The sequence below is a fragment of the Rhinoderma darwinii genome, chromosome 4 (genome assembly GCF_050947455.1).
Source record: "Rhinoderma darwinii isolate aRhiDar2 chromosome 4, aRhiDar2.hap1, whole genome shotgun sequence".
NCBI lineage: Eukaryota > Metazoa > Chordata > Amphibia > Anura > Rhinodermatidae > Rhinoderma > Rhinoderma darwinii.
Window position 1 is genome coordinate 298,076,817 of NC_134690.1, and position 25,688 is coordinate 298,102,504.

Consider the following 25,688-nt stretch of genomic DNA (forward strand, 5'->3'; position numbering starts at 1 on the left):
ACATGAATGATGTAGGTGAATGAATAATACAATTAATAATCTATGGATTGGTGTGATGCGCTTTGAACCAATCCTTTATGCACAGGCCGGGTTTTTTGGGTACTGTCCAAAATATCTGCGGTCCAGTATTGCCTAATCTTTGACTTCTTCACTAGCCCTATAAGAAGAACAAGGCCCTAAAGTTTCCTCATCTACAAATGCATCTACGGGGTCCATCTGTGGGGTCCAGCAAATGACGATGTGGAGTTTTTAGTGAAAAACTACTGGACCTAATAAATTTGTCTGGGCCGTCATTTAGCATCGTTTAGCAACATTGCGTTTTGGAAGTCATAAAGTGGTATTTTTCCGTTGACTGAGCGGTGTGAGGGCTTGTTTTTAGTGGAATGAGCTGTAATTTAAAATTTTGGGGTACATGTGATTTTTTTAAATCTCTGTTTATTGTATTTTTTGAGACGAGGAAACAAAAAAACAGTAAATTCTAGCACTGTGCCGTTTTGCGAGAGATTACAGTCTTGTACTTGTCTGCCGAACTGGTAAGGCGGCGTGTAATGGCAAGGCGGCGTGTCACTGCTGAGGACAAGCTGTAGCTGTAAGAGCTGTAGCTAGGGGAGCGCGCATACGCCCTCCAGCTCTTGGACAGTGTCACAGCCATGTTACACACACCCTTGCCATTACACGCCCCATTGACAGTTCAGGGGGTTATTTAAATATCGGGCGCCAAATATAACGGCACTGATCTCTAAATAGCTGAGGAGGGTAGAAAAAAATGTAATGTGCCCCAGGGTTTGTGCAGCCCTGCCCATTACATGGTGCACATGTATGGGCAGGTGAAAGGTTCTCTTTAAAAAACTTAGTTCAGATATGGAGAGCGGGACAGAAATAATATTCAGAGATTCTCTAGTGACTGGCAAATTTGGTGCCGATTTTCAAAACGGGCTCTAGGTCTTCCCCGGGTAATTATAGTCCAGTTAGCTTAACATCAATCATGGGAAAAATGTTTGAGGGGCTATTGAGGATCTATATACAGGACAAAAATTTGTATCTTAAATGACAGCCAGCACGGTTTTACTAAGGATAGAAGTTGCCAAACCAACCTGGTTTGTTTTTATGAAGAGGTGAGCAGAAGCCTAGACAGAGGGGCCGCTGTGGATATACTGTTTTTGGACTTTGCAAACGCATTTGACATGGTCTCTCAGACATCTAATGAGTAAATTAAGGACTACATATTTAGAAAGTATAGGAGAATTGGCTCAAGGTCTGTATCCAGATGCTTGTGGTCAATGATTCCTACTCTGAATGGTCACCGGTTATAAGTTTTATACCCCAGGGTTCCGTGCTTGAACCACTATTATTCAACTTATTTATTAACAATATAGAGGTTGGGATTAATAGCACTATTTCTATTTTTGCAGAGGACACCAAGCTATGTAGTATTGTTCAGTCCATGGAAGATGTTCGTGAATTGCAAGCTGATTTGGACACACTGTTTGGGCATCCACTTGGCAAATGAGGTTTAATGTAGATAAATTTAAAGTTATGCATCTGGGTACCAACAATCTGCATGCATCATACGTCTTAGAGGGAGCAACACTGGGAGAGTCACTTGTTGAGAAGGATCTGGGTGTACTTGTAGATCATAAACTAAATAACAGCATGCAATGTCAATCAGCTGCTTCTAAGGCCAGGAAGATATTGTTGAGTATTAAAAGGAGGCATGGACTTGTGGGACAGGGATATAATATTACCACTTACAAAGCATTAGTGCAGCCTCATCTAGAATATGCAGTTCAGTTCTGGGCTCCAGTTCATAGAAAGGATGCCATAGAGTTGGGAAAAATACAAAAAAGAGCAACTAAGCTAATAAAGGGCATGGAGAATCTAAGTTATGAGGAAAGATTACAAGAATTAAACCTATTTAGCCTTGAAAAGAGAAGATTAATGGGGGACATGATTCATTTGTATAAATATATGAATGGCATACTCAAAAAATAAGGTAAAATCCTGTTTCATGTAAAACCCCATCAAAAAACAAGGGGGCAACTCCCTCCGCCTGGAGAAAAAAAAAAGGTTCAATCTGAAAAGACAAGCCTTTTTTACTGTGAATCTATGGAATAGCCTACCACAGGAGCTTGTCACAGTAGCTTACAGTAGATGGCTGTAAAAAAGGCTTAGATAATTACCTAGAGAGAAAAAATATCAGCTCCTATAGGAATGTGTAGAATTTTAGTTTCATTCCCTCCCTTTTCCCATCCCTTGGTTGAACTTTATGGACAGGTGTCTTTTTTTCAACAGTACTAACTATGTAACTATATAGAGTAGACATATGGTAAATGTTAACTAGTAACTAGTTTGTGTGGTATTACTATCTGTCTTACAAGAAAATACATTTAAATTTCGAAAAATTCTAATTTTTGCAAATTTTCTCAGAGTTTTGGAGTTTTTCCACAAATAAACCCTGAACGTAAGTACAGTGTAAGTGGAAAAATTAGGTTCATATATTCAATGTGTCATGAGAAAACAATCTCAATCGCTTGGATACATAAAAGTATTCCACAGTTATTACCACAAAAAGTGACATCAGATTTGGGCCAAAACAGGCTGTGTCCTTAACCACTTCGCGCCATTTCACGTACAGTTACGTGATGGGAGATGGCCTTTTCGCGCATCTCCACGTAACTGTACGTGATGGAGATGAAGCTGGCTCAGGAGCTGAGCCAGCGACATCACCGCCGGGTGACAGCTGTATGTTACAGCTGGCACCCTGAGGTATCGGCCAGGACCGGAGCTAGCCTCCGATCCGACCGATTAACCCCTCACATGCTGCGTTCAATAGAGATCGCAGCATGTGAGGAGTTTATAGCCATCGGCACCCCAGCAACGTGATCGCTGGGTTGCCGGTGGCTGCAAAGGCGATCGGAGGGCTAATGCTTACCTCCCGATCAGCCTGTAACGGAATCCTCCTATGCCCCGTCGGCGGCGGGGCCCAGGAGGCTTCCGGTACCATCGGCAAGATGGCGCCGGCTCAGCTTCCGGCTCAGAAGCTGAGCCGGCGTCATCAGCAGTGGGTGTCCGCTGTATGTTACAGCGGACACCCCGATCTATCGGCAGGAACCGGAGCTAGCTCCGATTCCTGCCATTAACACCTTCAATGCAGCGATTCAATGCAATCGCTGCATCAAAGTGGTTTGTATGCAATCGGCAGCCTTGCCATGCGATGGCAAGGCTGGCAACTGCTACTATGGCAACAGGATGCCTAACAATGGCTTCCTATCTGCCATTACGTTAGCCGATTAGGCCCCGCCCGGAGGCGGAGCCTGATCGGCTTGCTGTCAGTGAACAACTGACAGTTCTAATACATTGCACTACATAGGTAGTGCAATGTATTAGAACATCAAACAAACAGTTGGAACCTTCAAGTCCCCTAGTGGGACTAAAGAAAAGTGTAAAAAAAAGTGTAAAAAAAGTAAAAATCAAAGTTGTAAAACATACAATAAAAGTTTCAAATAATAACACAAAACACAATCGCCCTTTTTCCTTTATCAAGTCATTTATTATTGAAAAAAAAAAATAAAGCCATACATATTTGGTATCGCAGCGACCGTAACGACCTGAACTATAAAAATATTATGTTATTTATTCTGCACAGTGAACGCCGTAAAAAAAACAAAAAAATACTGACATAATTGCTATTTTTTGGTCACTTTGTGTTCCAAAAATTTTAATAAAAAGTGATCAAAAAGTCGCATGTACCTAAAAATGGTGCCTATAAAAACTAACTCGTCTCGCTAAAAATAAGCCCTCATACAGCTCCGTCGACGAAAAATTTAAACCGTTATGGCTCTCACAACATAGCGACAGAAAAAATCCATTCTCTTTACAAAAGTTATTTTATTGTGCAAAAAGTTGTAAAACATAAAAAGTGCTATAAATTAGGTATCACCGGAATCGGACTGACCTGCAGAATAAAAGTAACATGTAATTTATAAAGCGTGGTGAACGCTGTATAAAAAAAACTAAAAAAATATGCCAGAATTGCTGTATAACAAACAGGTGATCAAAATGTCACATGTACCCCAAAATGGTACCAATAAAACTACAGCCCGTCCCGCAACAAACCAGCCGTCATACCACTACGTCTATGAAAAAATAAAATTAGTCAAGGCAAAAATATGTAGTTGTGCCGGCTCGAGGGGAACATTTCTTCTGTTTCAAGTGGCGAATTATCAAGGCCCCTAAAATTAGGGAACCAGGAAGGGGAGGGCCCAAACATATCTGCTGGAAGTGAGGGCGCCCGTATTATACCAGGACAACACTTTCCCAGCAAAATTCCCCAAACTTCAAAGGTGCCGAGTGTGGACCAAAAGGGGAATAAGTAAAGACCATTTATTAGTGCGACACCGGCCTGTGCAGAAAGGATTGTGTCACAGCATAACACACATCTATGGATTATTTTATTGTTTTTTTTTACCCCACTATACCACCTGACTATGCCCCTTATATACTCTGCCCGCCTTACATGTACCCCCACATTATAAACGGAAACACCAGTAAGACTCGAAACAAAACTACTATAAAGCAAAATCCACGCTCCAAAAGCCAAATGGCGCTACCTCCCTTCTGAGCCCTACAGTGTGCCCAAACAGCAGTTTACTTCCACATATATGGCATCGCCATACCCGGGAGAACTCTTTTAACAATTTTTGGGGTGTGTATATCCAGTGGCACAAGCTGGGCGCCACATATTGGCATATCTATTGAAAAAACATTTTCACTCTGCAATATCGAGTGCACACCAATTTCTGCCAATCACCTGTGGGGTTAATATGCTCACTACAGCCCTAGGTGAATACCTTGAGGGGTGTCGTTTCCAAAATGGGGTCACTTCTGGGGGGTTTCCACTGTTTTGTTCCCACAGGGACTTTGCAAATGCGACATAGCGCCCAGAAACCAATCCAGCAAAATCTGTACTCCAAAAGCCAAATGGCGCTCCTTCCCTTCTGAGCCCTACTCTGTGCCCAAACAGCAGTTTATGACCATATATGTGGTATTGCCGTACACAGGAGAAGTTGCTTTACAAGTGTTGGGGTGCTTTTTTTCATTTATTTGTTGAGAATATGAAACATTTTCAGCTAAAACTACGTCTTATTGAAGAAAAAGGATTTTTTTATTTTCACTGCCCAATTCTAATAAAATCTATGAAACACCTGTGGGGTCAAAATGCTCACTACACCCCTAGATGAATTCCTCAAGGGGTGTAGTTTCGTGAATCGAGTCACTTTTGGGGAGTTTCCACTGTACTGGTACCTTAGCAGCTTTGCAAAAGTGACATGGTGTCAAGAAACCAATCCAGCAAAATCTGTGCTCCAAAAGCCAAATGGCACTCCTTCTCTTCTGATCCTTGCCGTATGCCCAAACATAGTTACATAGTTAGTACGGCTGAAAAAAAGACACATGTCCATCAAGTTCAACCAAGGGAAGGGAAAAGGGAAGGAAAAATTTCTACACATAGGAGCTAATATTTTTTTTTTCTAGGAAATTATCTAATTATTATGCAACACTGAGGAGGATAGACAATCTTGAGCTGAGCTTGCTGCTCACGGAGCATGCAGTTAGTGGGTTACAACTGGAGGGTGAAGACATGGGTGAGCAGGATCAGGTAAGTAGCTGGGTTAATGTAGTTAGGGGCAGTAGAAAGGGGTCAAAGAAAAGGAAGGCCGATCCGGTTTCTGACATTCCAGGCAAAATTGCCAAGTTGGGTGATGATGCGAGGGTGTCAGTCTCAGAAATGGCAGCCCTAGTGGATACTGATCTCCCTAACAGCCGGGAGAACAGCCCAGCTAGTAGTCGGCGGGATGGTAATGCAGGTAAGCCAAGACAATTGATAGTCGTAGGGGATTCTATAATCAGGAAGACGGATAGAATAATTTGTCGCCAAGACCACCTCAACCGAATGGTTTGCTGTCTCCCTGGTGCCAGGGTTCGGCATGTGGTGGAACGGGTGGACAAATTGCTGGGAGGGGCTGGTGATGATCCAGCTGTCGTGGTCCATGTCGGTACCAACGACAGAATAAATGGTAGGTGGAGGAGCCTTAAGAATAATTTTAAAGAACTAGGCTACAAGCTGAAGGGAAGGACCTCCAAAGTAGTATTCTCAGGAATACTGCCTGTGCCATGCGCATCACAGGAAAGACAGCGGGAGCTCAGGGAGTTAAATGCATGGCTGAAGTCTTGGTGTAGAGGAGAAGGATTTGGGTTCCTAGAGCACTGGGCTGACTTTTCATTGGGGTACAAACTGTATTCTGCAGATGATTTGCACCTAAATGGAAGGGGGTCCGCTGTGCTGGGGGAGAGAATTGTAGCTGGGGTGGCGGAGTATTTAAACTAGGGCTGAGGAGGGAGGTCAATGTAGAAAAAAAAGGGGTAGCCAGGTTAGAGAGGGGTCAGACTATATTGGTGGGGGGAGAAACAGAATGTGGGGAGAGGACTAGACAACAAGATAAGGAGATCCTTTCGTTACAAAACATCAGTGTAAATAAAAAGGCCCGATTAATGTCAAATCACATTTCTGATAATAAAAGTGAAAAACTGACAGGCAAGTTAAAGTGTATGTTCACAAATGCCAGAAGTCTAGCAAGCAAAATGGGGGAGCTGGAGGCCTTGATACTGGAAGAAAATATAGATATAGTTGGTGTTGCTGAAACATGGCTGGACTCTTCACATGACTGGGCTGTAAATCTACAGGGTTTTACACTTTTTCGGAAAGACAGGACAAATAGGAAAGGTGGTGGTGTATGTCTGTATGTGAGAAGAGATATGAAGGCGAGTGTGAAAGAGACAATAGTGGGTGAAGACTGTGAGGAGGTTGAAACCTTGTGGGTGGAACTAGAAAGGGAGGTAAACACTGAAAAAATTACTTTTGGTGTAATCTATAGACCCCCCAATATAACTGAGGAGATGGAAGTTCAGCTATATAAACAGATGGAGCGGGCTGCACAGGCGGGTACTGTAGTGATAATGGGAGATTTTAATTTCCGGGATATTAATTGGTGTCATGGTTCGGCTTCAACTGCAAAGGGGAGACATTTCCTCAACCTGTTGCAGGAAAATTTTATGGGCCAGTTTGTGGAAGACCCGACTAGAGGTGAAGCTCTGTTGGATCTGGTCATTTCTAATAATGCAGATCTTGTTGGGAATGTCAATGTTCGTGAAAACCTCGGTAACAGTGATCATAATATAGTTACATTTTACCTATACTGTAAAAAACAAACGCAGGCTGGGAGGGCAAAAACATTTAATTTTAAGAAAGCCAATTTCCCCAGGATGAGGGCTGCAATTCAGGATATGGACTGGGAAGAACTAATGTCAAATAATGGGACAAATGATAAATGGGAGATTTTCAAATCTACTTTGAGTTATTATAGTGCAAAATTTATTCCTACAGGTAATAAGTATAAACGACTCAAATTAAACCCCACATGGCTTACACCTTCTGTGAAAGGGGCAATACATGACAAAAAAAGGGCATTTAAAAAATACAAATCTGAGGGTACAGCTGTAGCCTTTGTAAAATATAAAGAGCTTAATAAAATCTGTAAAAATTTAATAAAATTAGCAAAAATACAAAATGAAAGGCAGGTGGCCAAGGATAGTAAAACAAATCCTAAAAAATTCTTCAAGCATATAAATGCAAAAAAGCCAAGGTCTGAACATGTAGGACCACTAGATAATGGTAATGGGGAGTTGATCACAGGGGATCAAGAGAAGGCAGAGTTACTAAATGGGTTCTTTAGCTCTGTATATACAACAGAAGAAAGAGCAGCTGATGTAGCCGGTGCCAGTGCTGTTAATATATCAGTTGATATACTGAATTGGATGAATGTAGAGATGGTCCAAGCTAAATTAAATAAAATAAATGTGCACAAGGCCCCGGGACCAGATGGGTTACACCCTAGAATTCTTAAAGAGCTTAGTACAGTTATTTCTGTCCCCCTTTTCATAATATTCAGAGAATCTCTAGTGACTGGTATAGTGCCAAGGGCTGGCGCAGGGCAAATGTGGTGCCTATTTTCAAAAAGGGCTCTAGGTCTTCCCCGGGTAATTATAGACCAGTAAGCTTAACATCCATCGTGGGGAAAATGTTTGAGGGGCTATATACAGGATTATGTGACAATAAATAGCATTATAAGTGACAGCCAGCACGGTTTTACTAAGGACAGAAGTTGTCAAACTAACCTAATCTGTTTTTATGAAGAGGTGAGCAGAAGTCTAGACAGAGGGGCCGCTGTGGATTTAGTGTTTTTGGACTTTGCAAAGGCATTTGACACTGTCCCCCATAGACGCCTAATGGGTAAATTAAGGACTATAGGTTTAGAAAATATAGTTTGTAATTGGATTGAGAATTGGCTCAAGGACCGTATCCAGAGGGTTGTAATCAATGATTCCTTCTCTGAATGGTCACCGGTAATAAGTGGTGTACCCCAGGGTTCAGTGCTGGGACCACTATTATTCAACTTATTTATTAATGATATAGAGGAAGGGATTAATAGCACTATTTCTATTTTTGCAGATGACACCAAGCTATGTAATATAGTTCAGACTATGGAAGATGTTCATGAATTACAGGCAGATTTAAACAAACTAAGTGTTTGGGCGTCCACTTGGCAGATGAAGTTTAATGTAGATAAATGTAAAGTTATGCATCTGGGTACCAACAACCTGCATGCATCATATGTCCTAGGGGGCGCTACACTGGCGGATTCACTTGTTGAGAAGGATATGGGTGTACTTGTAAATCATAAACTCAATAACAGCATGCAGTGTCAATCAGCTGCTTCAAAGGCCAGCAGGATATTGTCGTGTATTAAAAGAGGCATGGACTAGCGGGACAGGGATGTAATAATGCCACTTTACAAAGCATTAGTGAGGCCTCATCTAGAATATGCAGTTCAGTTCTGGGCTCCAGTTCATAGAAAGGATGCCCTGGAGTTGGAAAAAATACAAAGAAGAGCAACGAAGCTAATAAGGGGCATGGAGAATTTAAGTTATGAGGAAAGATTGAAAGAATTAAACCTATTTAGCCTTGAAAAAAGACGACTAAGGGGGGACATGATTAACTTATATAAATATATTAATGGCACATACAAAAAATATGGTGATATCCTGTTCCTTGTAAAACCCGCTCAAAAAACAAGGGGGCACTCCCTCCGTCTGGAGAAAAAAAGGTTCAAGCTGCAGAGGCGACAAGGCTTCTTTACAGTAAGAACGGTGAATTTATGGAATAGCCTACCGCAGGAGCTGGTCACAGCAGGGACAGTAGATGGCTTTAAAAAAGGGTTAGATAATTTCCTAGAACAAAAAAATATTAGCTCCTATGTGTAGAAATTTTTCCTTCCCTTTTCCCTTCCCTTGGTTGAACTTGATGGACATGTGTCTTTTTTCAGCTGTACTAACTATGTAACTAAGTTAGAGTGGGAAAATGGATTAAACTGTCGGCGGAAAAAGGCAATATATCCAAAAAAAAGGAGGAAGAATGTATCCAGCTATGTGGAAAACTAGAGCATGTTCACAGGATGAAAGAAAATTTGTAGGGCTGTAATGACTATTATTCAAAGTGACTGGTCATACAACGTCTCTTTAGCTCCATCAATTCCTATATAAGGGACGAATGTGCCAAGTGACGCGGTACACCATAACAAGCCCCTGCCCGCAAGGTAGGAACCGCCATGTGCACAAAACAACCAATCACCTGTAGAATATATAAAGGGGCAGTGTCCCACACCGTATGTATAGATACAGTAAAGGACCACTACTACCCAAATTAATGTCGCTATTTCTAGAAGTATTGTCGGGTGTAAGAGGTCCACCAAAAACCCGAACAAAACTGTAATAAAGCCCATAGTGTATTGATAAGGACAAAACAGGGACTTATGCATAGACTAGGGTTGGAAGGACAAGCGGAACAATAATATCGTGACTCACTTCGCTGTCCTCGTTTTCAGCAGACCTCGTTTGGGGTATTTTTGGTTAGATGTTGAAGGGATGGGGTGTAAAAAATTTTTTTCAACAAGTCGGTGTGCATCCTCTGACTCATGGACTACTCTCTGGTCTGCAGATTGAAATAGGAGCTCTTCAATCACCTTCTCCTGAAATTCAAAGAATGTCGCCCTGCCCGCTGATTTTTTGTACAGGACAAATGCGTTCTGCATCGCAACCTGAATTTGTTATAGCCGATGACACACACAGGCTTTTGTCTATCTGCAGAGGCCCCACGTTCTCTAACAGTTGCTGTTGCACTTGTATGGATAGTGCTGATCATGTAGACGTCCTTGCGGTCACGAAATTTTAAAGCCAGCATCTTCTCAATTTGAAAAGTGCATGACTCCCCCTTTCGTAGTTTTTTATCCACAAGTTGACGTGGGAAACCTTTGCGATTCCTGCGTATTGTGCCACAGGCTCCGGTGTTGGCACAATGAAGGGCGCTAAACAATGGCACACTGGTATAAAAACTGTCCGTGTATACAGGATACCCCTTGTGTAGGAAAGGGCCAATTAAATCCCACACAATCTTACCAAAGGTACCAATATTTGGAGGGCACCCTGGTGGATTAAATTCACTGTCTTTACCCTCGTAGATCTTAAATGCACATGTGTAGCCAGTAGTGCTTTCACATAACTTGTAGATCTTTACCCCGTATTTTGCACTTTTTGAGGGTATGAATTGACGGAATGAGAGACGCCCTTTGAAATTTGTGGTATTCCACAACCTGGCATTAGGTGACGAAGGCTTATTGGCAATGTACTGCCTGGCATACAAACTTGTTTCCTGCACAAAATGTTCCAAAACTTGGTCCGTAATAAAAATATTAAAATAATTTAGTGGTGAAAAATTACTGACATTGGGACTTATGCCAGGAGTAGCAATAAAGTCATTTATGGTGGGAGAAAATAAACTCGTGGGTTCCCACACTAAATCGGTTTGGTGGGGTTGTGCAATTTCAGGGGCTGCACTTTGAACGGATGTTGTGGCAACTGCGCCGTCTCCCATATCACTGGGGCTGGGTCTCATATCCATAGAATCCCTTGAAGCGACACTTTCGCTGTCGCTTTCAAGTAAGGCTGGGTTCACACGACCTATTTTCAGACGTAAACGAGGCGTATTATGCCTCGTTTTACGTCCGAAAATACGGCTCCAAAACGTCAGCAAACATCTGCCCATTCATTTGAATGGGTTTGCCGACGTACTGTGCAGACAACCTATCATTTACGCGTCGTCGTTTGACAGCTGTCAAACGACGACGCGTAAAAATACAGCCTCGTCAAAAGAAGTGCAGGACACTTCTTTGGACGTTTTTGGAGCCGTTTTCTCAGACTCCAATGAAAACCGCTCCAAAAACGGACGTAAAAAACGCAGCGAAAGCGCAGCGAAAACCGTGAGTTGCTCAAAAAACTGCAGCAGCATCGGCGTTTGCAGGTAAGTCGATGTAGCTACTTACCTGCAAACGCTGATGCTGCTGCAGAATCAACTGTAGCCTCTGGTGCCGATGTGTCCTCGCTCGTCCGACACGATGCAGGACCTGGGGCAGGAAGTGAGTGACGTCACAGCGTGATCTCTCGAGAACACGCTGTGTGTCTGGACTGCCAGAAGCTGGGTGTTAACGAACAGAAGTGGATGATGCTGATTCGTCAGCATCATACACTCCCATTCACAACGCCCAGCTAGTAAAATAAGTAAAAACGCCCAGATGTAAGCACATAATACATGCCCAGTTGTACTTTAGCAAGCCTCATTTGAATAAATACTAAAATGGTCATAACTTCCCCAAAAATGCTCGTTTTTTAAAAATAAAAACGTTACTCTTATCTACATTGCAGCGCCGATCTGCTGCAATAGGAGAAAGGGGTTGCAAAATCTGGTGACAGAGCCTCTTTAAGAGTCATTTGGCATAAATGCAGAATTCAGTTTCAACTAGCCATCTTCACTTCCCTCTTATCCCTTTTCTATTTACTCCAAACCTCCTTGATAGCATGACTTCCACGATGTCTCAACCTTGGTATACAGCTGGTTTCTTCCCTTTTAGGGACCTTGTCAACCCTTGCACGAATACTACAACTCAATGATCTTAGAACGAAACATCCGACTCTGCACAGCTTTCGTCCGTAATGGGGTCAGTGGTCCCCAGCTTTAGGCCCTATGCACACGACCGTAGAATTCATCCGTAATTGCGAGCCATAATTGCGGTCGTCAATTACGGACCCATTCATTTCTATTGACCACGGACACCTTCCCGTATATATAGGGGAAGTTGTCCGGGCCGTAGAAAGCCGCTGCAAAAGAGTGGACATGTCCTGTCTTTTGCTTTTTACGGACCGCGCTCCCATACTTTGTATAGGAGCACGGGCTGAAAAACGCGAGCGTACCAAGATACAAAAAACAAAAAAAACAAAGCCAATTTAAAAATAAACTAGTCTAAAGATAAATTTCCACTGGTCAGAATTGATTACTTTTGTACTGCAAACATGAAAATTGCAGTTAAAAATTAGCAGGTAAATAATGAAAAATTACCAACCTTAAAACTCTTTCTCCACAAGTTGCAGACTTCAAGTTTGTTAAAAACAAATTTCATTAATGCGTGAAATTCCTCACAGGTACAATTTTCGATCACTCTATTTAATAAGTGCTGCAGCTCTATTTCAGCATTCTGGAGCATCTCATTATTGATCCAAGGACCTCAGGGTGGGAAAAAAAAAGGAGCATTTAAAATAACAAAACAAAAAAAACCCCACAAGGTTTCCTTTTTTGTAAAGATAAGGCATTATAGTTTCACACTAATAGTTATAAAGCTTAGACTATGTACACCTTAGAGGGCTTTTTTTTAAAAAAAAAACAAAAAAAAAAACACATTAGTACAGTGTGACTAACTATTTTGAAAAAAGGGGTTTGGTTGGAATCAGCGCTGGAAGTAGTTAAAAGGAAGCTTTTTCCAAGTTTTAATGATTCTTAGTTAAAAGAAAGTTTTCTTTGGCATATATTAGTTATGATCCTGCAAGAATAGAGTGGATGAAGAAAGTAGGAAGCCTACGCGTTTCGTACGGTGTCTCCGTCCTTATTCATGGCTTAAGATGGAGTGACTGACTTTGAATGCTTAGTTTAAATATTCCTGATCTCAGGTGTGTATTTGATTGCGTTCCAGGGATGCATGGTGCTGGAGCGCAGCCTCGGATCCGCTTTCATTTACCGAAAACCTGGGTTCGTTATCTGGCTGACTTCATGTTGGTGAGTATATTTTATTAATTTGTCGGTTCCGATAAATGAAGTTGATATTTGAGTGATGTCTGTTTCTGTTGTGTATTTTCATTCGAATATATGCAGATTGGGAGATCTAGGGTGTTTTTATTGAATTATTTTGTTTTATGTATATAACGCATTGTGTCAAATGTGTGTGTATTGTGACTGAATGTACGAAGAAAGAAGTAGTGAAAAATTGAATTGTGAATGTGTTGATGTTGATAGATATTGGGTAACTTAGTCTGCTAAAAGGCATATCTATTGGTTGATAAAATATGCTAGTTAAAAACGTATTAAATAGACAAATTGAGGTTGTAAACTGTTACACAATTGGATGGTTTGAGTTAGACTGTTTATTGTCTACTACTGATGTTAGTCGATTTAGCGTAATATTGTATATAGTATTATGTAGATTTTATGTTTACTGACTGTTATAATTGTGTATTAATAATAGTGCATAATCTCTCTTTTTAAATTGAGACCTTCAGGGTTTTGAGATGAAATATCCAATATGCTTCCCTTTGGAGCATTTTTTTCTTTCATATTTCCTCCTCTTTTAGATTTACGAATTTTTTCAATTGCATAACATCGAAATGAGTTTATTGTTCTTTTATGGAAATAGATGAAGTGTCTTGCCGCGTTTGAGATGTTTTGGATGTTAGAGTTTCTTATATAACTTAGATGTTCAAGTATGCGGATTTTTAATTTGCGGCTTGTACAGCCTATATACTTTAAATTACATTCTGTACATTCAATTATGTATATTACTAGTTCTGAGTTGAAATTGATGTAACTTTGTATAGGAAACGTTTCAGAGTTGTTAGAATTTGAGAAGGTTTTTGATACATGGGTATATGAACATATTTTGCATGGATGTGGTCCACATTTATATGATCCTTTATTTTCCAACCATGTGGTAGTAGGTTCTGTGGAGTGGAATACAGATGGTGAAAGAACACTTCCTATTGATGGAGCTTTGCGAGCTACTATTCTGCAACCGTCTTTTAAAATTGATCTTAAATTATCGTCCTCCATTAATATTGGTATATATTTATTGACGATTTGTTTAATTTGTTGAAACTGGTTGCTTTGTTGTAGCACTAAAGTTGGTTTATTTGGTTCCACTTTGGTATTTTTGATTTGATTTAATAGGTGTGTTCTGTCCGTTTTGGACGGGATGATATCAGCTCTTTTGAGGGACCATTTTGGGTATCCTCTTTTTTGTAGTCTGTTTTCGATTTGGTTTTTCACTTTCACATATTGGGTGTGAGAGGTGCAATTTCTCTTTGCCCGGTACATTTCCCCCACTGGAATGGATTTTATGGTTTGTTTTAAGTGGTTGCTTTCAGCATGTAATATTGTGTTACCACTAGTTATTTTGCGGTGGGTTTGTATTTGTATGATGCTGTCTGTTTCTCCTATTAAATCCAGATCTAGGAAAGTAATTTTATTTTGATCATGGTGATGAGTAAAACTAAGATTATAATTGTTGTTATTTATGAATTCAATGAATGAGGGAATTGATTTTGAATCATCTTTCCATATTAGTAGAAGGTCGTCGATGTATCTTCCGTACCATTCTATCTGTTTTTCATATGGATTGTTTGAAAATATATGGAATTCCTGCCACCAGGACATTACTAGATTTGCGATAGATGGGGAGAATTTTGCCCCCATTGAGACACCTGCTAATTGTAGGTAAAATTTCTCATCAAATTGGAAGTAATTGTGCGACATGAGAAACATGAGTATTTCTAGAATGTAATTTTGGAAATCCTTGGTGTGGGTACTGTGAGTTATAAGATGATATTTTAGTGCATCATGTGCGACTTGATGGGGAATTGCAGTGTACAGCGAGACTACGTCACATGTTAATAGGTGAGCTGGAGAAATTCTTTCTATTTTTGCTTGTATCTACAGTGTGACTAACTTTGTAAATAGTTTTTATTAAAAATTCCTTTTACTTTTGGCGATACAGCTGTTCAGTATTCTCCATACAGAATCACTGTATCGTTCGCTTTAAAAGGATCTGTCAGTCGCGAAGACCTGAAGGGTTCAGTGACGGCGGGTCCTGCGTGTCTGACACGCAGGATCCACCTGTAATTGATCACAACTCCGTTATGAACTTTGATGTGATCGTTTACAGTGATTGGTCACTCTCTGCATGTCCTATATTGGTGCGTTTTCTCGCACGTATGCGCCCATTGAAGTCAATGCGTGCGTGAAAACCACGCACACGGATCCCTGTGCTGTGCATGATTTGCTCATCAATTCAATTTAAAAAAAAAAGCAAACGCAACACACACGGACTAGATTTACGCGTGTTTTTTATACATGCGTAAATCTGTCACGCTCGTGTGAATGTAGCCTTAAAGAGGCTCTGTCACCAGATTCTCAAATCCCTATCTCCTATTGCATGTGATCGGCGCTGCAATGTAGATAACAGTAAAGTTTTTGTTTTTTTTATGAACGTTCATTTTTGGCCAAGTTATGAGCTATTTTATATATATATATGCAAATGAAATGAACAACTGGGCGTTTTTTTTTCGTTATGTCCAACTGGGCGTGTATTGTGTTTTTAACTGGGCGTGTTTACGTGTATGACGCTGACCAATCAGTGACCAGTCAGCATCATACACTCCTCTACATTCATTTACACAGCAGCGATGTGCAGCCACATACACAGAGATTAACATTAATCAAGTGTCCTGATAATGAATACACATGAAATCCAGCCTTGACGTCATGTGTATTCAGAATCCTGACAATTCTGAATCTTTTCTGTGAGATTTCCAGCAAGTGAAACTAAATCTCGTTTACCTCCGTAATCTCGCGAGATTTCGTTTCCCTTGCTAGAAATCTCACAGGAGTCAGAAGTGTCAGGATTCTGAATACACATGACGTCCAGGCTGGATGATCATGTGTATTCATTATCAGGACACTCGATTAACGTTAATCTCGGTGTATGTGGCTGCACATCGCTGCTGTGTAAATAAATGTAGAGGAGTGTATGATGCGGACTGGTCACTGATTGGTCAGCGTCATACACGTAAACAAGCCCAGTTAAACATTTCAAACCTCATTTGCATATATAAAATAGCTCATAACTTGGCCAAAAATTAACGTTTTTTTTAAAAAAACAAAAAAAAACGTTACGGTTATCTACATTGCAGCGCCGATCACATGCAATAGGAGATGACAGAGCCTCTTTAAGAAGCAAAAAATGAACCCAACAGCTGACAACTGAACCTTTAGAGGTTTTTACAAGATGCATAAAAAGACATGAAGGCAACCCCTGTCCATATGCTCTATTAGGGAATATGGAGGTCATAGTGTGGGGTCCTAATTGTATGAGCCACAACGGACTGCTACAGTGCACTCTTTTGGATGGTCGCAATGTAACTCTACATTTCCTCTGCAGCGGCCACTGCAAAGGAAATGTCTGGCCAGAGAAGGCCTCTCCTTGCAGAATCAGCTGTTTGTCAGATCGCCACAGGGACTGCCATGTGAAAGTGCTGTCTCTTATGATAATTTAGTATCAAAAGTATGAAACGAAGAAAAATGTTGCAGAAAGAAGGCAACAAAAGAATAGTGCCAAAATCTAAGGCATTAGCATAAGAAAAGTAAGGGAACGGCAGAGCATACCAGCTACCCTTCTAACTGGAGGGGCGGGCAACAAGTAGGTTAAAAAGAATAGAGTGAAAACGCGAAAAAGAGAATAGAGTTAAGAAAAGAAGAGGAAGGTTCACGATCCAATAAAATAGATTGTGTAACTTAGATTAGGTAGAATAGTCATGCAGTCAAGGAAGAAATTCTGAGTTATGTAATATACAAAAACATATGCTTTTCATACTTACTAGCGAGTAGATTTCCCACAGTAGTAAATACAGAGGTCGCCAACCCTTGCTGTTTAAGACAAACGTCTTTCACGGACATAAACACGGTTAAATAATGCAATGCGGATTTCAAAAATGCATTTTGTTCCTTTGCATAACAAAGCTCCTTCAGAATTTGCGAGCAAAAGATTCTGTACAGTTCAGTATTTTGCAGGTTCCCTTTAACACTAAGTTCTGCTTCAAGAAGAGTAGTTGTAGAGGTCACTAGAATCAAGGGCAAAAATGGACTAGGGACCGTAATCTCTAAGCATTGCTGAATAACAGTCTTCAGTTTTATAGCAATTTGTTTCAATAGGCAATTTAGACATTCAATCTGTTCCTCTTTTGAATTATCTTCCTGGATAGTAAGTGTTACATGATGACATAAGTTTTTCAGTATCACAATATGCAACTGACCCATACAGGTACTCCATAATGTGCTTTCCGCCTTTGAAATAGAATTCAGCACAAAGGTTGTGCACTTTTCTAGATTAACCAGTACACTCTGTTTTCGCTTTATCACAAGAGAAAAGAAAGTGTCAAAAAAGAAGTGCATAATGTCAAGAAATTTTGGCCAGTACTGTTCATCAGCTTCAGTAACCTCCCAGTCTGCTGACTGGATGCAGGTCATAACAACTTTTAGAATGTCACTAGCATATGCAATTTTAAATAAAGAATTTGCATGAGTACTGCAAAGCAGGCATGTTAAACTTCTGTAACAGACACTTGCAACATGCAGGCTCTTTGAAGGACTTGCGTTAGCCATAGATAATAATAAGAAAAAACATCGACATAGGTCTGATGGTGGCAGGCTGTTTGGTTTCAACATAGAAACTAATTCTACCAGATTCATTAGCAAGTTCATATCCGTATCAAAACAGATGTATTCGTTCACCTTTGGCACTGATGAAACACGTTGCAGAACATTCTTCATATTGGTCATAAACGCTAAGTCATCACAACTGTCAATCCCTTTTGGATCTACCATTTTGGCTCCTTTGTTATATACAGAAATATACTCATGCCAATCGGAGTTTTTCAAAGAAAGCAGATCAAAAATTTCACGTAATAATGTTTGCTCTCTAACCAGCATGGCACACTTTTTAATGATGCTGGTTATAAAACTACACTGCAAAATGCACATTTCCGAGAAAGAATCGCTTCGGAGTAGACTCGTAGAAATCTCTTTAAAGGCGATTGTGATATCTTTGTCATCATGCTTGCTTTGGTCATTAGTGGGCAGTTGAGTTTCCAACAGAAAATCAGCAATATTGTTCATATCCTTAAGGGATATATATGGAAGGAGAATCATAATATTTGATACAATAAAGTGCCACTGAGCTACCGGGAGGCAATTAAAGTAAAATGCACTAACATTGCCAGTGCAAGGTTTTTGATCTTTGTGGTTCTTAAAAAAGATGATAGAATTAACCAAAAAAGATGCACATGCTTGAAGTGTGAGTCTTTCAGATTCAGTTGGTGTGTGAATGTGCATAAGGATAAGTTTTATTTTCTGAATGGAAAGAAGTCCAAGGTAGAACATGCTGATTGGATTGGATTGCCTACAAAGACTATAAACTTTATGCCAACATTCTTTATCTTCAAAGAAGGTAGAAAAGTCCCAATGCTCCAAAGACGAGTCCAATGGTAGAACCAGTTCACAAATCTGTGAAACATATTTGTCACAATTCAATGCAGTCACAGTATTTACTTCTATCCATGTATAAAGAAGCAGAAGGACAACTTCACAGAGCTTTAGACGCCAGGATGTATCATCTGCCTCCTCATTATGTTCCTTCAGAAGGGTTAGGGAAGGCAATATAAGCTCTTCGGCAATTTGCTTCATGAGATGCTGAAATCGTTGGATAACTGGAACTGGAGTATTACGGTCTAAGCTTTTCATGTTCATCATTAAACAATGCAGAAGTGAGCCAAAGTGTTCCAGTTTCAATCTGAGACTTGGGTCATCTTTAATATGTGGAAGTTGACAGTTTTTCAAAACCATAGTCCACATATCCAACATTTGATTAGGTGAAAGTTGAACAAGAAATTCTGCAAGCTTTTCGGTCAATCCTGACAAAATAACTGGTTGCTTTAGTTCATCTGTTGCTGACTGACTTATGACATTAAGAATTATCTGAAACAGTTTTGGAAACTGTCGAAGCTTTGTATATGTCTTCAGAAGGCTAACAACTAAAGCTTCCTGTGCTTTCCTGGTGCGTGCATCAGAAATATCTGCATTAAAGCATGAACGTAATATCTCAGCAAGGTCAGGCTCTACAATAAGATGATTTAATAAGTTCAAAGTTTTCAAACAACTGAACCAAGGTAATGAGGATGTGCAAGGATTGAACAATAGTATTTCTGTTAAACTTCGATAGAATTTGTACTGAATACCATTCCGTTTCAGGTTATCCTCTACAATATTATATATATTATGACGAAGAGCAAGATTCAGCATACTTTCTAGTGCATTTATACCAATCGGCCATCCTGGAAAATATACTTTTAGGTCATCCTTTTCTACAGTAAAAGGTGCACAAAGACATCTAAATAATTTGACAAGCATTTGAAAGCAAAGTATTTCATTTCCATCTTTGCAGTAAGAGTCTAAAAAGAGTTTATACAGTAGGGGAACCGAATTGGCCAAGAAGGAAAGTTTGGATTCTCTCTCACAAAATTCTATTTTTTCCAGTTTTGCTAACATAGAGCCAATTGGAGTCAAACAATCTTTGAACGGTCCCTTTATCTTCTCTGATTTCTCCAATTGAGGAAGCAGCTGTTCTTTGTAAAAAGCGAGAAGTTCAGCCTGGAAAAGACCAGTATGAAGGACAACCTCTATGTTATTCCCAATATCTTTGATGAGATGGTGGATTCCACTGTTAATATCCTCAAAGACATGGTTGTTTAAGGAATTCCTTAAAAGCAAACATGGTTCAAAAAGTTGTGTGAGCACTTGTGTGAAAAGTCTGTTGGTGTTGCTCTGCTGTCTCTGTAGAAGTGTATACTGTTTAATTGATACGTTAAGTACATTGAAAACTTGATGTGTGATGGCGTAGTCTGAAGTCAAGCAGTGACAAGCCAATAAACATAGCTTACTTAAAAGTTCTACCATGAGTTCACATTTTGCTCTGTAGACCATTCCAAAACATGGAGTAGAGAGAACACCTTGACAACAGCTTAACACTGTTCCAATACTAGCTGGTGGGCTTGGCTTTGTTGGTGTAACTGCAATAATATCATTGATTACCTTGAGAGAGAGAAAAAAAAAAAAAAGGATTCAGGCGGTTAGTGGCATGTTTAACAAACATAGACATATAAAAGGAAAATGTGTATACCAAAATAGTGACTTATGCCTCATTCACACGTGTTGGCTCTGTAATTTGACCATATGGAGTTGGAGCAGAATAAGGAGTGAATGTTATTCTCTGGTAATGCATCTGCACCTCATGATCGCATTTCGCTGATGATCTAACAGAGGGAGCCTACTCCCTCTTTCAAACACTTTAGATAACGCGGTCACTGTTGACTGAGTCATCTAAGGGGTAAACTGCCAAGATCAGCAGTTGCGGCGCATGACCATGGATGTATAGTACAGCCTAGGACTGGGTGATTAATCAAATTAATTTGATTAATTCGCCCTCATGGGCTCTCACGATTCTGTTTTTTTTTTTTTTTTTAACAGAATCGATTCTGTAGTGGCAACGCCACGCTGTGCTGCAGGAGGAAGCTCCGCCTTGCCGCGTCGTCACTACCTCGTCTGCCACGTCCGGTCTCTGCATCCCCACAGAACTGCTGTTCCATGGGGAAGCAGAGACTCCTCATATATAGCCATGCCCCCTTGCATATCCCACCACCACCACCCCCCCCCCCCCTGTCGATCGCACCATTGTAGCTCCCACTAGGAGCTGAATCCCCAGCCAAAGCGTCGGCAACCTCTGGCTGGGGATTCAGCTCTTAGTGGCAGCTACAGCGACGCGATGTACACAGGGGGGAGGGTAGGAGTCCGATCTACAAGGAAGGAAGGGGGGGTGCGCGATCTGCAAGGAAGGAAGGGGGGTGCGCGATCTGCAAGGAAGGAAGGGGGGTGCGATCTGCAAGGAAGGAAGGGGGGTGCGATCTGCAAGGAAGGAAGGGGGGTGCGATCTGCAAGGAAGGAAGGGGGGTGCGATCTGCAAGGAAGGAAGGGGGGTGCGATCTGCAAGGAAGGAAGGGGGGTGCGATCTGCAAGGAAGGAAGGGGGGTGCGATCTGCAAGGAAGGAAGGGGGGTGCGATCTGCAAGGAAGGAAGGGGGGTGCGATCTGCAAGGAAGGAAGGGGGGTGCGATCTGCAAGGAAGGCAGGGGAGGTGCGATCTGCAAGGAAGGAAGGGGGGGTGCGATCTACATGAAAGGGGGTGTGATCTGCTAGGGGTGTGGCACCATCTACATTGGCACTGTAGCAAAATATTGGGGGTGGCCCTATATGGGCACTGTCACTACGGCACTGATGTGGGCACTATGTCACTATATCTGGCCACTGTGGCACTATATGGCCACTGTCATTACATGTGGGCTCTGTGGCATGGTCATATGTGGGCACTGATGTGTGCATTCATTTCAAGTGGGCGCTGTGGCACTGATGTGGGCACTGTGGCACTATCAACACAGGCACTGTGGTGCTTTCAGGGAATTGGGACAAAAAAAAAAACCTGACAAATTAAATCCATTTTTATTTTTTAACGGCCATAAAAAACGGATGGCAAATGTATGAAAATTTAGAGACACCGACGCAAAATAGACATGAAAAACTGACAAATAACCATTTTTAATGGCCATCTTTGTTCACGGTCATGTGCCTAAATGACTGATACCAAGAGTCCCTTTCACATGTACCTTGATCGGGCTGGGAAATCCGGCTGACACACGGATGGTTTTTCACGGTCCAATCACGATCGTGTGAATCCAGCCTTAATGTCATTTATTTAAAACCTCATGGTGGGACCGGTACTGCACAAGGTCCTGCTCACACTTCAGACACTATAATGTAATCTCGCCCCAGAGTACCCGGCCAGCGCTATCTGCCTGGCCCTGCTGCTATGTACACTGCTCTCGCCTGCAATGTCTGAGACCGACTTAGGTGGTGACGGGCAGAGGGGGATGTTAGTGCACGCAGCGCATCATTGATTATAGATTCTGTTAACCTGTTCCCTGCCGGGGAACGTAGAATTTATCAATTATATAGACATTTTTCCAATTGTATTTCTGATAAAGTATTTGCAGACGTTAAAAGTTGTGAAGTTGCGTACAATTATTATAGTAATATATGTTAAAAAGTTATTTATATAAAAGAAAATGTATTAAATCTCTTGGTATTAGTGATAAACCGAAAAAAAATAAAATATTTTTTTTGGCAACCTCGCCCAGCCCTAGTACAGTCATGTTGATCCTGTTGATCGCACAAGCACAGAGACAGTGCTCATCTGATGAACTCCTGCAAGCGCCGTAGTATTACATAGTGAGGGACTGAAACAAAGTACCCCCTATCCATCACATGCTATCAATACGATTTTTCAAAAAGTTATTAAAGTTTTAAAGAACAATTAAAAAAATCAAAACAACTAAATTTAATTTATCCAGCATATAACAATTCAGGAAGTTGGATAATCCAGCAAAGACCGCAAACAAAATACTAAACAATGAAGAAATTCTCGATTAAAAAAAAAAAAAAAAAGTGCCATATTTTTGTGTTCACTTTTTTCGTACTAAATGTACTTGAGCACTACAAATCTGTTTTGTACATTTTTCCATGATCGTCCAATACTTCAGTATATATCTAATATTGTACTAGTCCGGTCACATTTATGACGGATTGAGGAATATTACTGTATATACACATAAATCACCAATGATTATTACAACATTATTAAACAAAATAAGCTTCTTAAAAATGTAAAAATTACAAATATAAATTATGTTCGCGTCATAAAAATTTCCACAGGTTAACCCGTTCCCGACATTTGTCGTAAGTATACATCATAGAAAGCCAGTGCTTCCTGCAAAATGACGCATACTTACGACAAATGGATGGCACCGGCTCAGAAGCTGAATCGGTGCCATGATCCCCGGATGTCAACTGTATCTTACAGCTGACACACTGCTGTAATGGTGGGGACCGAAGTCAGCTTTGATCACTGCCATTAACCCCTTAAATGCAGCGGTCAGAAGCGATCACTACATTTAAGGTGTTTGCAGCACATCGGCACCCCAGCAATGAAATCGCCGGGGTGTCGGTGGCTGCAATGGCATCCGGAGGCCTAATACTGGCCTCCCTGGTCTGCCTAACACAGATAACTTCCAGCACCCACCCTGAGGCGTGGACTAATAGGCTTCCGTTGCCGTCGGCAAGCTGGCGCCGGCTCAGTAGCTGAGCCGGCGTCATTAGCGTTGGATGTCAGCTGTATGTTACAGCTGACATCCACCTGTAACGGCAGGAACCAAATCGAAAGCGATCGCTGCATGTTTGAGGTTGTCAGCAGATCGGCAGCCCTGCCATGCAATCAGGGCTGCGTACTACTACTATGGCAACAGGAGACCTAACAATGGCCTCCTGCACTGCCATTACGGAAGCCGATTATGCCGCGCCCAGTGGCGAAGCCTAATCGGCTGACAGATCTAATGCATTGCACTACATAGGTAGTGCAATGTATTAGAAAAAAAAAACTGACAGTTGGACCTTCAAGTCTCCTATAGGGACTAAAGAAAAAAAAGTGTAAAAAATATAATAAAAGTTTAAAATAATAAAATAAAACCTAAAACGCCCTTTTTCCCTTATCAAGTCATTAATTATTGAAATAAATACATATATCGCCGTGAGCGTAACAGCATAAACTATAAAAAAATATTTATTCCACGCGGTGAGCGGCGTAAAAAAAAAACGTAAAAAACAAAGCCAGTATTTGTTTTTTGCTCACTTTTCCCTGCAAAAATTGAAACAAAAAGGGATTCAAAAGTCGCATATATCCAAAAATGGTACCTATAAAAACTATAGCTCATCTCATACAGCTACGTTGACGGAAACATTTAAAAGTTTTTACAAAAGTAATTTTTTTGTGCAAAAGGTTGTAAAACATAAAACAGTGCTATAAATTAGGCATCGCCGGAATCGTACGGACCCGCAGAATAAAGTTAACATTTACAGGGTGGGCCATTTATATGGATACACCTAAATAAAATGGGAATGGTTGGTGATATTAACTTCCTGTTTGTGGCACATTAGTATATGGGAGGGGGGAAACTTTTCAAGCTGGGTGTTGATCATGGCGGCCATTTTGAAGTCGGCCATTTTGTATCCAACTTTAGTTTTTTCAATGGGAAGAGGGTCATGTGATACATCAAACTTATCGAGAATTTCACAAGAAAAACAATGGTGTGCTTGGTTTTAACGTTACATTATTCTTTCATGAGTTATTTACAAGTTTCTGACCACTTATAAAATGTGTTCAAAGTGCTGCCCATTGTGTTCGATTGCCAATGCAACCTCTTCTCCCACTTTTCACACACTGATAGCAACACCGCAGAGCCCTGCAATTGTGAACAAATACTTTGTAGTCTGCAACATCGAGTGCAAACTAATTTCTGAAAAACACCTGCAGGGTTAACATGCTCACTAGACCCCTAGGTGAATACCTTGAGGGGTGTAGTTGCCAAAATGGGGTCACTTCTGGGGGGTTTCCACTGTTTTGGTCCTACAGGGGCTTTGCAAATGCTACATAGCGACCAGAAACCAATCCAGCAAAATCTGCACTCCGAAAGCGAAATGGCGCTCCTTCCCTTCTGAGCCGTGCCGTGTGCCTAAAAAGCAGTTTATGACCACATATGGGGTATTGCCAAACTCAGGAGAAATTGCTTAACAAATGATGGGGTGCTTTTTCTTCTATATTTTTTGAGAAAATGAAACATTTTGAGCTAAATCTATATCTTATAGGAAAAAAAATTTAATTTTTATTTTCACTGCCCAATTCTAATAAAATCTATGAAACACCTGTGGGGTCAAAATGCTCACTAGACCACTAGATTAATTCCTCAAGGGGTGTAGTTTCCTAAATGGTGTCACTTTTTGGGAGTATTCACTGTTTTGGTCCCTCAGGGGTTTGGAAATGCGACATGGCCTCCGTAAACCATTCCAGTTAAATTTGACTCCAAAAGCCAAATGGCGCTCTTTTCCTTCTAAGCCCTCTGGTGTGTCCAAACAGCAGTTTATGACCACATTTTGGGTATTGTTTTACTCGGGAGAAAATGATTTACAAATGTTATGGTGCTTTTTCTCCTTTAGTCCTTGTGGGAATGAGAAAAAAAAAAATAGCTAAACCTAAATTTTCTTTGAAAGAAAGTAGATTTACATTTCCACAGCCTACTTCAAATTTCTGCAAAAAACCTGTGGGGTCAAAATGTCTAAAGGGTTAAGGAACTTTCTAAATGCTGTTTTGAATACTATGAGAGGTGAAGTTTTTAAAATGGGGTGACTTATTGTGGGTTTCCAATATATAA

The 25,688-nt window shown here is 40.8% G+C and overlaps 1 protein-coding gene across 2 annotated transcripts in view; it reads right to left on the minus strand.

Moving 5' to 3' along the window:
• URB2 (URB2 ribosome biogenesis homolog) overlaps positions 1–25,688 on the minus strand; it is a 198,083-nt gene that overhangs the window by 140,921 nt on the left and 31,474 nt on the right. For both annotated transcript variants that reach the window (XM_075862643.1, XM_075862642.1), the window contains exons 4-5: positions 17,143–20,410; positions 12,567–12,727 (exon numbers count right to left, since the gene is read on the minus strand). In XM_075862643.1, coding sequence (XP_075718758.1) covers positions 12,567–12,727; positions 17,143–20,410 — 3,429 coding nt within the window. The remainder of the gene's footprint in view (positions 1–12,566; positions 12,728–17,142; positions 20,411–25,688) is intronic.